We start from the raw sequence: 13,629 nt of genomic DNA, 5'->3' as shown, positions 1-13,629 counted from the left end.
TCTCTGGCAATGTTCCAAGGCTTGTAGAAGGTGAATCTGGACTAGATACTCTGGTACTTGGTTAATCCTGTAGAAGGGGCTCAGGTGACAGTCAAGAAAGATGAATATTGGTTGTATAGATTTCTCTGAGATACAAAGTCAGAGGCACAAAATCCAATTTTAATTTTTTTTCTATTATAAATATTGAACCAAAATCTTACAGTTTATATAAAATCTTTACAATCTGTACATTTTCAATCTTCTCAGACAGCATTTTAACTTTTTCTAGTTGCCATAGAGATCAATTATAACAAAATAACAGATGCTACTGAACAAACACATAGTTCCAAAAACATATATAAGCTAATGTAAAAGTGGTTGTGTTTAACCTGAATATGAACAGTAGCCCTGCTTTGTTAATTGTGGTATTACTCAGTCTATTTACTTTAAATTACCAGAATGCACGCCTAAAAAGTAAATGGGGGACGGGGGACTGGTGCTTATTCTTTCTGTCTTCTTGTATGTGCAGCTGAACCTGGAGAAGGAAAAAGGTGAATTTTTCATTTAAATTAGCCATGACAAGATAAATTTCAATATCAGTGTTTGCTACCATGACTTTTAAACAGCACTTTTAATTGTATCTTTTTTTCCTAACATAAAGCACCTTGAAGATTAACACCGATGCAAGTGATTTTTGTTGGTAGCTTTGTCAGTTTTAACAGTTTCCCTGTGGTTAGGTTCCACTATTAGTCCTTCATGCAGGAAAAAGGAAGTCTCAAAAGAAAGGGCTCACACCATTTAAAAAAAAAATACAAGAGAGGGAGAAAAAACTGTAAATGGCTTTGGGCAAACAGAGAGCCTGAAGGTACTTAGAGAGCTCTGAAATTCTCCAGATATCAACTGACTTCTTTGCAGCAGGAATTTTTCAGCACACTTGTTTTCTAAGACATTCCTGCAGACAGATCTCTTTTAAGTTATTCAGGCTGAACAAGAAGACAACAGAAAAACATCGTTAGCACTTAAGACTGTACAAGTCTATGGTCAGAACTCAATTTTGAGTATTAAATACTCTACCTAGTAACACAGTAGCCTTTGGGTCAGCTGCTGATGTTAGAGAATTTTTCTTTTAAACAAGAGGTTTTGTTCATGATCTCCACCTTCAATCATAGACAAAGTATATGCATACACAAGAATTCAATCAGAATCTAGAGTTTAGACCACAAGTGAACATTTACCTTGGCTGCACAAGATTTATGAGTCTTATCTGCTCTTTTGGAGTATTTTTGAAATATGTGAAAATATATTCAACTTTTATCTCAATTATTGCAGAAAGAGACTTTTATTTGCTAAATGCCTATTAGAAATACACCTTGCTGTAGTTCCCTGAATAGAGGACAAAATCAAGAAGCTTACAGAAAATGGGCAAACCAAGTTTGCAGGCATGACCTGAAAGCCATTCTGATTGCTTTACTGATCAAAGTGCAATTCCATGTTACTGTTAATAGTTCAGGTTTAGTGTATGAGGAAGGAAAAAAGCTGCACAATCTTCAGAGCTTCTGGTTTTTTCCTATGCATTTCAGTTATTTACAGTAATGTAACAGAAAATCTACTACTACTACTCTTTCCATCCATTTGTTTTTACTTATACATGGAGTTGCAAGCACAATCCAATCTCTTCTTCAGATCAAGAATCACTAAACGGGCAGGTAGTTTCAAATTAACTTTCTTTATAAATGCAGCATTCATGTACTTAATTGTGACTGTAAATTGTGAATGGAATGTATATTTATACATATTATACATTTGAACACAAAGCACACATGCTATTGTTATAGGTTGACTAAATTTTAATCTATGAAGGACTTGGTAACAGGAGTTTTGAGGAGCATTAAGTGGACTTTGTTTCTGATGCTTATACGTGTGATGACAAATCTCTGATAAATGCAAGCAAGTTTTATACAACTGTAAGTGTACAGATTCTCTTGAAATGCAAATGCAATTTTAAATTTGGCTGTTCTGACAAGTAGATTTATCAGTAACTTGAAAGACACTTTTGTTGTTTCTTAACAATATGTACACTTTGCATCTTTAAATTACTTCCCTCACACCTTTTACTATACAAAATTTACAGACATAACAGCACGCTTCATCTTGACTCTATGTAAAGTGCATGTGAAATCTAGGAGAGAGAAAACGGAGAAACCTTGTTAGGAGCTCTGGAATACAGTAGCTGTTGCACTGGGATTACTCTACAGTTTCACTTGTATTATGGTCTAAAGGTTCTACTCAACCATGGCATCCACTTTAACGTGAGAGAAAAATAATCAACCTTGTCCCATATCAACTGTATGGGGACAAGAACTTATCCCTTAAGCCAAATAAGCCAGGTCATGGCACGGAATGCAAAAATGGAAGCAGTATTCAAAGTCGAGTCTCTAGTCTCAATTATTTTACCTTAATAAAGGTAAGTGTTTGAGCAGCAGAACTTCTAAAGCTCTGAAAGAGGTTTAAAAAAATTGTCAGTTTATCTTAAAGTTTAAGACTCAATCAAATATCATTAGCTTAACTACTTATTTTAATGTTCTTGTTAAGCTTTGGAAATAAAGGTGACAGTTCATGATTTTAATTGGTTTCAGCCCCGGTGAGAAGGAACTGTTTCTCTTAATGTAGTATTTCTACAGCTTTACTTCCTCAGCTTTATTGAACATTTATTTTCTACAAAACTGATTTTGGGCTAAATTTGAGGTGACACAGTCTTATGAACAGCTACTTTGTCAGAACACTTGTAGACTTAAGGTGTGCTGCTGGCAGCCAAGTCACTGGGGAATCCATGTGGTCTTCAACATGAACAGGGACTTCAGCAACACTCGCACTCCTTTTAAAAGCAAACCCAGAAGGTACTATTTTCATTGCACAAATAATGCTAAATTACCTTAAAAAGTCAAAGGAATGGATTTTTGTGTTTAGGAATGTATGTTTAATAGGGAAATGTGTTGAGTGAAGAGAACATTTCTGCTTAACATCCTTCAGACTCTCTCTCCAGTTCACTTGGTAAAGCAGCTTTATCATAGCCCCTCCTTCAGTCTTACATTCTTCTGCAGAAGATTTTCATCTGCTAGGAGCAGTCTCTGTGTTGTAGACTGTCAACTACGTGGTTTCTTCTCTGGATTGTGAGAGATTCAATTTTTTTATGTGCCTGTTCCAGTTGGATCTTCAAACCTTCATTGTCTGCCTTTAGAATATTTCTTTCCTAAACAAACAAAAAATAGAGAATTGTATTTCATTTTGCATTTGTTTCAGGATGTCTGGTTGTATATTTAGGTTGACTGCCATAAACAGAAGTTGGTATAGCTCTTATCAGGGGAACAGAACCAGAAACTCATTTGAACATTTCCACAGTCACTGGTCTGTCTTCTGTGTATCCTGTTACAACTTCCCAGCAGCAGGTATCCATGTCCACAGCCTGCATTTATCCACCCTCCCCTGCTCCTGTCATAACAGCAGTAGTCTAGGGGAAACAACAACACAGCTCACACTTTACCACTCTACTAATGCAGAAATTGATGTACCACAGTCTAAGCTGTTAATTTATAACATCATCTGCTGTTTAGTAATTGAGGTCGGGATCTGCTGAGGGAGCAAGGTCAAGTGTAAATTGTGGGACTCGTAGGAGCGGGACATTTTAAAGAATGAGTTTTTATAAGTGTGTCCATGCTTCACATCCTTGTTATATTGAATATACTGTTGATTGAAAGGGAAGTGGTCTGTGTTGGAAGATTCTTGACCTAACCTCTGTCTTAATAAACCATTCGTCTTTCATAAAAGATTAATTCACTTGAACAACAGCAAAGGATATTTTGAAAGTTATACTGATCATTCAAAGATCAGGGTGTAGTCCTGTTGGACTGTTTCCATGTTGGTTGTTCACAGAATAGTAGTAAGTAATGAGTAAAGTATGAAAATAAGTCTGACTGTTCCTCATAATTATGGCTGGATCCATACATCAGTTGCATTGTTGATATTGTGATAGTCTCCTTAATCTGTCTGGCAGGTGTTGTTTCTACAAACCTGAATTTGGACCAAATTTGAGGTGACACAGTCTTATGAATAGCTACTTTGTCAGATCTCTTGTAGAGTAAGATGAGACAAAACTGGGCTGATGAAGGTGAAATCTACCAAGAAGCATCACGTCTGTTCACACAGCAAAATGTCTTGGTGACTTACACTTGTCAGTTGAACAAAAGCAGAGTTGCCTGCCCTCCCAGCCCTATATATTCAGTCACGTAGGGGAGCAGAGGCCAGCAAAACCAGGAAGAAATTCAGAACTATGTTCCTCGTTTTATGGAGTAACATCCTATCCTTAGTGATTGGATTATGTTTACATTCCAAAACTGACAGGGATCAGCATGATCATAACAAGGGCTTAAAAATTTATTCCTTAAGCCCTATATTAGTGCTAAAATTTATAATTGAAGTAAAGTATTGCTAGAGTTTAAAGAGGCTGAGAATTTACAGTGCTATTCATGGGTTGTTTAATTTCAATTAAATTGGCAATTAATTACACTGGAGTAAGGTGACACCTTCCCACCCAGCCCCTCCCCTATACCCTCCAATCATTTGATGGTACTGTTATGTAAAATAGAATTTGTTTCATTATGTATGTACCTGCTCAAGTTCCTGGTATGAGGGTTTACAGCTGTGATGCTCCTCCTTCATTTTCTGGCTGGCGTCCTTGTTTTCCCATTTAACAAATGCCTTTTTGCGGCCTAGAAGTGGGCTTGGAAATGTGGATAGTGGAGTTGTCTGGAGATAAGGATTTTCTGGCATCCTATGTTCTTTCTTCTCTCTCCGCTTACGAGATACATCACCAGCCAGCAGTACAGGATCAGTCTGTGTACCTTTATGAACCACAGCAGGTTTCAGTCTCACTGAGATTTTCTGAGCCGAGGAACCCATGAGCATAATGGTTCGGTCCTTGCTGCCTTCACTGTGTTCCACTACTTCCCCGTTAGGAAAGGTGAATGATCCTTCTTCTTGTCCTTTAATAAAATATATACAGTAAACTGAGGCAAGGTCTCATCCCAGGAAAGGAGAAACAGGAGGCATAGTAATAAAACATTTTAATAAATAAAACAACATTTATTCCTTATTGATTTTTACATTCATTGCTCTCCAAAATAGGTGTCGTTAGAAGTTTCTCAATGTTGTGTCTCCTGGAACAACTTTTTGCCCTGTGTTGGTAAGATAAATGTGGATCAGTAAGAAGAAAACAGGTGTGCCATCAAGGTCAGCTAGAGAAAAACCGTGAGATGGGTAAGGGGTTTTATATAGACCATTTACATCAGTGATTGGGCAGGAAGATTAAATGTGGATGCTCATTCAGTGTTACCACAACATGAAGCTTTAAGAGAAGAGCTGGTGGAAGAGCTCGCCAAGCCGCTCTCCGTCATCTACCAACAGTCCTGGCTCACTGGGGAGGTCCCAGATGATTGGAAGCTGGTGAATGTCACGCCCATCCACAAAAAGGGCTGGAAAGAGGACCCAGGAAACTCCAGGCCGGTCAGGCTGACCTCAGTGCCAGGTAAGGTTATGGAGCAGATCATCCTAAGTGCAATCACACAGCACCTACAGGATGGACAGAGATCAGACCCAGCCAGCACAGGATTAGGAAGGGCAGGTCCTGTCTGACCAACCTGATCTCCTTTTATGATCAGGTGACCCACCTGGTGGATGAGGGGAAGGCTGTGGATGTGTCTACCTGAACTTCAGCAAAGCCTTTGACACCGTCTCCCACAGCACACTCCTGAAAAAGCTGGCAGCCCACGGCTTGGAGAGGGGCACTCTGTGCTGGGTTAGGAACTGGCTGAAGGGCCGGGCCCAGAGAGTGGTGGGGAATGATGCTGCATCCAGTTGGTGGCCAGTCACCAGTGGTGTCCCCCAGGGATCAGTGTTGGGCCCAGTTCTGTTTAATATCTTTATTCATGATTTCGATGAGGGGATTGAGTGTACCATTAGCAAATTTGCAGATGACATGAGGTTGGGGGGGAGTGTCGATCAGCTGGAAGGCAGGAGGGACCTGGACAGACTGGAGAGTTGGGCTGATTCCAATGGGATGAGGTTCAACAAGACCAAGTGCCGGGTCCTGCACTTTGGCCACAACAACCCCCTGCAGCGCTACAGGCTGGGGACAGAGTGGCTGGAGAGCAGCCAGGCAGAAAGGGACCTGGGAGTTTGGATTGACAGGAAGCTGAACATGAGCCAGCACTGTGCCCAGGTGGCCAAGAAGGCCAATGGCATCCTGGCCTGGATCAGGAACAGCAGGACCAGGGAAGTGATTCTTCTCCTGTACTCAGGGCTGGTGAGGCCATGCCTCAAGTACTGTGTCCAGTTCTGGGCCCTTCAGGAAGGACATTGAGGTCCTGGAGCAGGTCCAGAGAAGAGCAACAAGGCTGGCAATGGACTGGGGCACAGGCCCTATGAGGAGAAGCTGAGGGAGCTGGGGTTGTTTAGCCTGGAGAAGAGGAGTCTCAGGGGAGACCTGATCACTCTCTACAACTCCCTGCCAGGAGGTTGTAGCCAGGTGGGGGTTGGTCTCTTCTCCCAGACAACCAGCAGTAGGACAAGAGGGCACGGTCTTAAGCTGTGCCAGGGGAGCTTTAGGTTGGATATTAGGAAGAAATTTTTTACAGAGAGAGTAATCAGTTATTGGAATGGGCTGCTCACGGAGGTGGCGGATTCACTGTCCCTGGAGTTTTTAAGATGAGACTGGATGTGGCACTTAGTGCCTTGGTCTAGTAACCACAGTGGTGTTGGATCAAGGGTTGGACTTGAGAATCTCAGAGGTCCCTTCCAACCCAGCTGATTCTATGATTCTATGATTCTAAGATACAAATTACCCACTTTATAAAAGTGAAATAATGGTGGTTTTTAATTTTACCCTGCTTTTGTATATGTCATCCTAAAATATTTTTACTTTTGCAATTAAAAGTAAAAACAGGGGGAGGGCAAACCCACAGTGTTAGAAGCCATGGGTAAAAGATGTGATTAAAGGATTTTAAAAAGACCTGCTTCAGTAATTTCTATTGTTAGGAAGAAAACAGAGTAAGACGGTATGTTCAGGCATGTGGGGAAAGAACAAGCAGTCCAGTAGGTGCTTCAGGCTCTGGAGAATTAAATGGGGATATGGATGAACAATTCATCTGTACATCTTCAATCTAGACCTGAATTCTCATGCTTTGACATGACATGGTGTTGAGAGGTACTACATTCTGGTGTACTGGGTGGTGATGGACCAGGCCACACACTACATTTCAGTCTCTATAAGCATGACATCCCATGAGCTGGTTATTAGTGCTGCAGGTGCAATCATAGAGCTGCACATAGTTATCAAGAGAAATTGACCACACTGAGCTTGATGTGAGTGCTAATAGGAAAACTAAGACTGAATCCAGGAGTATGAATATTAAGTACAACAGAAAAGATTGATAATTCAAGTGGCAGGAAGCAGATTTGAAGAATATTAGATATAGGCAAAGAGCGGGAGAGAAATTCAAAGAAAGTGAATATGGAGAGAGTTGGAACATCAACATCAAAATTAAAACAAGAGTAGCCTGATCTTTTTCAAGGACAACACTTACTCCTTTGGGAGCCTACATGGTAATACACAATATGAAATGTTTATACAGCTTGTTTGATACAAGGAGAAAAGAACAGAGAGGTGTAGATTTTTCATTTCTGATTCTGTGAAAAGTGGACGGATGGAGAGGAATTACAGATTCACCTACCAAAGTGGAAAAAATAAAGACAACATCTTGGCTTTCCTATCACACAAATATATAAGTAAACTGACTTTATAAACTCCACATTAAAATTTGAGTCAGAATTGTAACAGTGAGATAGTCAATGTTACAACAGTGCTAAAAAAAAAGACCTGCTTGTCACAAGGTGAGACAATTAAGGGAACCTGTCAGCTGTTCTGGTCATAGCATCTAGTTCTCGTGAGAGTCTGGCAGAAGATTTACTCTTTTTTTTTTGTGGAATTTGTGTACCATACATTGCGTAGTGTGACAAGAGATCTCCCAGAAAGGGAGTCCATCTTTATTCAGCCTAGAACTGCAATGGTGCTACTTGACACGAACTCACTTATACCTGGTGCTTGTTTCTATGTTGATAAAACACTGCAGTTAATTAACAAAACCTAAAACTATGCTGTATAACTCAGCCTAAAAAAAAAAGGAGCAAGGGAAAGATTGTCTTGATCTTTTGATCTTTTTAATGTGATCTTTTCAATGTGATCTTTTCTTACCATGGAATTGCTCTTTGACTCCTACTGGGCAGAGGCTTGATGCAAGAGCAGATGTTGGGCTGCTGTCTGCAACTGAAGTTTTGGGTCTTCTCTTGCACTCTATCACAACCAGGTCTTTGCACTGCTTGTGACAGTTCATTCCGCAGTCTATAAACAAAACAAAGTTTACATGATTCAGTGGCTCTGGTGTAGCATCTAAGATAGCTCTCACACTGTGTTGGCTCCCTGGGAAGCATGAAACCTTTAGTGTTCTCTACGTATGTTACCTGTAAAAACATACATCTGGTAAACAGACCAATGATATCCCTTTACTATGTACGTCTGAAACTCCCTTTCATTATGAAAATACAAAATGGCAATACTCAGTCACAACAGTCTTCTGACTGTAGGAGTTGCAGAGAAAGCAGATGAAGAAGAAAAGTACAAAATATATGTTGGGAATGTGCTGCACAGTATTCAGAGAGTGTTGATGTTTGTGCCCCAGGGTCTGTTCCCAAACCTTCTAAATTCAGTGATGTCTTGCAAAGCATTAGAGCTGATATTTACAAGTTCCTTCATCTTTGCATTTCTTCTGTACCATCTGTTGTACTATTCTTGAATCAGTCTTCTCCTCTCTGAGAGGTCAGATTAAATAGGTCCATAGACACAGCAATGGATCACAGGATGATCAGGGGTTTTTGCCATTCAGTATCAATTATAGTTTAAAATTAACAAAGTATAAAGTACCTTACCTTTGCATCTGTATCCTTGTTTAATGACTCCCCATAGCTAAAATTCAAACAAACAAATTAATATATTTCTCTGCATGTTTGATACCTCCAAATATAAAAATACACTAAAAGCTCCACTTGCAGAATATCTTGTTTTCCTGCACTTTTAATCGTAAGGTCAAAATCTGAACTATTTACCTCTTTAGCATAAGGTAAACAGAGTATTTCATGTGTGTTCCTCAATCTCAAGCAAAATACTTTGATCTAGTCACTAATGAACACATCAGCAGATCTGATAGCCCCCCTTGAGAAATTGTGGAGCTGGAGTAGATGGAGAATTCTTTTATCTCAGCACCCTTGTCTGATCCCAGCTGAACAGAAGATTGGTAGGACAGTCAGTTTTATTAAATCTTTCTATGCCACAGGCAGGGGGCATGTTATGTCTGTATAAAGACATGAGTTCTATCAGCCCCGTGGGGTGGAAGGCTCTGGATTTGGAAGTCTTGCCTGAGACTGTGTTTGGTGCACAACCAAAGACCCCAAGGTATGATCCATGTTTAAAGAGATATTAGTATACTGCCAAGAGGCATGTAAAGGATACCTTAAACAGCTACACAGACACAAGTCTGATGTTCTATATAACTTCACTGATGTTTTACATAGATCCATTTCTGTATATGACACAAGGTGATTATGGGAGAAAAAAGGCATTATTCCAAAGAATGTTAACATAATTTACTAAAAAGTAAGCTTACAAATCCAGCACAGTTGTCACAGAAAGTAGGCCTTAAGTAAGTGGTCTCTTGGAAGTTGTGAGCAAAGCCAAGTCCTAATTTGGAGTAGATTGAGCTAGCCCTCATAAAGTAAGCTGTTATTTCATCCCTGCTAATCAGACCTTCCCTGAAAAAGAAAAAAAAAAGTTTTCAGATATATATTTTGTTAAAAGCATAAAGAGAATTAAATATATCTTTGTTCACATAATAGCAGTAGTTTAATGAGCGAAAAATTGTTCCCAAAATATACAGAAGGCTATCTACACATTTAAAATGCAGACTGTAAGGATAAATGGAATATCTGCATATGTCATGCAATCTCAAAACTACTTCATACTAAGCATCTGAATAATCACTATTGTAATTTTTTACGCTTCAATATGTTAAGAAAAATTTTCCTAATTTTATCAAAATACACATTTGCCAATTATCTATTTTTTAGGGACAGCTTTATCTTACAAAATATCTTTCGTAGTATATACTAAATATTAAAAAAAAATAGTTCTTTTTCTATTTTCTGTTCTTCCTTCTAAATCAGCTTGGTTACCACTGCTGTAAGCCCTTGAAGATGTCATTCACAACACATTTAGAAAATACTTTTGTCAGTCGTTTTCACTTCTGTTTGGGCATGAAGAGGATGCTTTTACCACTCTAATGTTAGAAATACAATTTAAACACAAAACCCCCCAAATCCCTCCCAAAACAGATGCTACAAAGTTGATAAGCAGGTACTCACCAGTCCTTTGCCATTACACAAAATGAGAATGGAAAACTGGCAGCTATCTTTTCAAATTCTTCCTGGGAGATATATCCATCCTGATCATGGTCATAATTTTTGAAGACAGACTGCACAAGGTAATAGCAGAATAGTTTATAATGAGGATGGTCTGAATTACTGCTTCAGAAAGTCTCTACATTATTTATGGATTTCCTCTTCCTTTCTCTCCCAGTGTCTATTAAACAGTGCAACAGTCTAATTTCTTTTTTTGCTTGAAACTAAAGAAGAATTATGATTTCTTGATTTGCAGCAAAACATGAAGTCAACACAGGCTGCAGTGTTCCTTTTTACTTTTGCTTTAAGATCATTTTTTCCAAGCCCACATATACAACTTATACTAATGGTCTCAATTAGTGCTCTCAGTGATGATTTCTGTAGCCAAATCAGTGTAGCTGCCTAGCTTATTTTATCAAGTCAATGTTATGAGAAAATCAGTTATATGACGGAATTGTCAGGTAGACACCTGTTTCCACTTGTGGAATGCATTACTGTTTGTCTCTGGCCCTAAGGCAAGGAGGAAACCTAGTCAGATTCAGAAATACATTCCAAAACAGCATGTATCAAAGCATGCTTCACAATGTTAGAAGTTCTTAGAAAGAAAAGAGATGAAGCAGGCATGCAAAACCAAACTCTTTAGAAATTGACTCCCTGGCTGCTTGAAAGAGTGACTCTGGAACTATACAAACCAGCATTCACACTTCCCACTAGCTCCTCAGCCATTTAAGAAATTTCCATCCGTGCCTCACTGGCCACTGCTGCTCTTTACAGCTAGGCAAAAATATCTATTTGTGAGGACAGAAGTGATCACAAGCTCAGCACCACTTTGAATGCATTCATTATTTTTTCCCATCCCTGTACCTTTTCATACCTAGAGATTGAGACTACGACTGATATGTAAGGTACATGGGCCAACCTTACTTACATCTACCATCCTCTGAACATGTTTGCTGATGGTTTTTGGATCAGGTTTTGGGGCCACTCCTGAGGCCCAGTCTGCAACTACTGGTGGTTTGCAGGGTGTCAAAGGCTAAAATAAATCAAATGGAACTTTATTAGTACCACATGGAAAGATTTTCAGTATTACACTTCTGTCATTTGTGACAGTGGACTATGTGATACAGGACTGCAGAAATGACCTATTGGACCTGACATCATACTTTCGATAGTTACATGGTGTTTCAGAGGAAGCTCTTCCCTGAACTGTTCAAAACAGCAGTCATTCCTTAAATTGTCACAGTTCACTGGCAGCCCTGAAAAATCACCATCTTTTCCACATTTATAAAACAGGAAGAAAACTACCATGTAACACTCATGGGTCTCATCATTTGAATCATATAAGAATTCTTTATTTGAAAAAAACAGTATTAACTGCCAAGACTGAGACTGATGTTATGTCTCTCCACAAGTGTCTTCATTTGTCTTTGTGTTCCCATTATAAAACCTGATATGGTGTCAACTCTCCCATGTATTCTAGCTTAGACTTAATCGTCAGTCAAATAATTTATGCTTCACTCAGTATATAAGGCTAAAAATCTTTCAATTTAGCATAAAATAAAATAAATTAACACAAGGGATAAAATTTACATTACTCATAAAAAAACTTTTGTTAAGAATCTTACAGCAGCTCGGTGACTTCGTGGCTCTCGTGCATATGAAAGCTCATAAATTTCATCTTCTGTGTAGTAAAGGTCAAGGGACAGCTGAAAACAAACATATTAGTTTAATCCCAAAACAGCTGGTACTACTTTATAAACTTGTTTCTGGAGTGCATTCATATTTTTTGGTGCATTATTTTTTAATTTAGGTTGCACCTAGAAGAGTGCACTTGAGCTGCACAGGTGTTCACAGTGATTTGAAATGGGTACAATTCTACATTCCAGACTTCTATTGCCATTATCTGGACATCTGTAACATTACACTGCTACAGTCATTAGCACAGCAAGTGACTGCAGGCAGGATCAGCAGTCACTTAATACATAACCTGAAAAACACTGTCGCTCCCATAATATTCAAGTGGTCTACTGTGCAGCTAAGTACAAAAGCACCATTCCAGTGAAACTGTCCATCTCAAATTCTCAGAAAACTCTTGTTTAAACATTTCACATGTGACTGTGTTGAGCTAAGTATAAGATGAGGATAAAAGATGGACTAGGATATATTTAGTGAGAACATTTAGCTGTCAACAGCAGTTATGTAAAGGGAAGAACATTATACCTGGGTAAATATTATCAAATTTAGCTTTGCTTTTGCATGTGTCCTGGAAAATAGTCTAGCAAATATTTTATAGACTGGAAACAAATTTCAAGCTAAGATGAAGAGTGGTAACATGACAGTTTTTGAATATTTGAATAGAAAGCCAGGTGTAAATGTGTTATGAGCCTCAATGTGTGACAAGTCCAAAGAAAATGTAAACATTTTACAAAGAGTCAAAATTGCTGCAGTCATATGTATATAAATTAAGAAACAAAAATAAGCTATTTTATTCAATGAATAGCCTTATTCAAGTTCCAGATATGCAGTAACTTTCTTGTGAACAACTGCAAAATTACTTTTGTACTCAAAATAGTCAATAATTGTAGATTCTTGGGGAAATCTTAAAGTAGTTTCTGACACTCAAAAAACAAAAGTCCAAATGTTATGCTACTTCTCTCATGATTTATGTATGGGATTACTAATACCTCTTCATACTGATTTGCCTGCTAATGGGAAAGCATATGAATAAAGGAAACAGAAGAAGGAGGAAGACTGTTGAAAAAATCAGGAAAAAAATGAAAAATTATCTGCCCTAGAGTATTAGAACTTCAGAAACTCCTGCACTGAAATGAAGTATTTCTTTTCAATTATGTCCTGTCATATATAGCTGTATGAAATTGTGACCTAAGTTCTACATATCTGTAATAGCCATTTTTATAAACATTATTTAAAACTAAAAAAAAACAGTATAATTTCAGACAAAACAAATAGCAAGAAGAAGTAAGAAATTCACATTGCTTTATTTCAGGCCCTGGGCACCTGTGCTTAATTTCACACAAGAGTGCTCCCAGAGATAACAAATAACCTCAGGCACATAAGCATTTTTATCTA

General features: G+C 38.5%; 1 protein-coding gene across 1 annotated transcript in view; it reads right to left on the bottom strand.

Annotated features, from left to right (window-relative positions):
- Positions 1-138: 138 nt before the first annotated feature.
- The window catches only part of RASGRP1 (RAS guanyl releasing protein 1), a 40,427-nt gene continuing 26,936 nt past the window's right edge, over positions 139-13,629 (bottom strand). Inside the window, exons 9-16 of the mRNA XM_029964257.1 lie at positions 12,165-12,245; positions 11,468-11,572; positions 10,504-10,613; positions 9,750-9,894; positions 9,016-9,052; positions 8,285-8,431; positions 4,645-5,018; positions 139-3,229 (exon numbers count right to left, since the gene is read on the bottom strand). Coding sequence (XP_029820117.1) covers positions 3,095-3,229; positions 4,645-5,018; positions 8,285-8,431; positions 9,016-9,052; positions 9,750-9,894; positions 10,504-10,613; positions 11,468-11,572; positions 12,165-12,245 — 1,134 coding nt within the window. The 3' untranslated portion in view covers positions 139-3,094. The remainder of the gene's footprint in view (positions 3,230-4,644; positions 5,019-8,284; positions 8,432-9,015; positions 9,053-9,749; positions 9,895-10,503; positions 10,614-11,467; positions 11,573-12,164; positions 12,246-13,629) is intronic.

The sequence above is a fragment of the Manacus vitellinus genome, unplaced genomic scaffold, assembly GCF_001715985.3.
Source record: "Manacus vitellinus isolate BGI_N305 unplaced genomic scaffold, ASM171598v3 scaffold_6_pilon, whole genome shotgun sequence".
Classification (NCBI taxonomy): Eukaryota; Metazoa; Chordata; class Aves; order Passeriformes; family Pipridae; genus Manacus; species Manacus vitellinus.
This window is presented reverse-complemented; position numbering and strand designations above follow the sequence as displayed.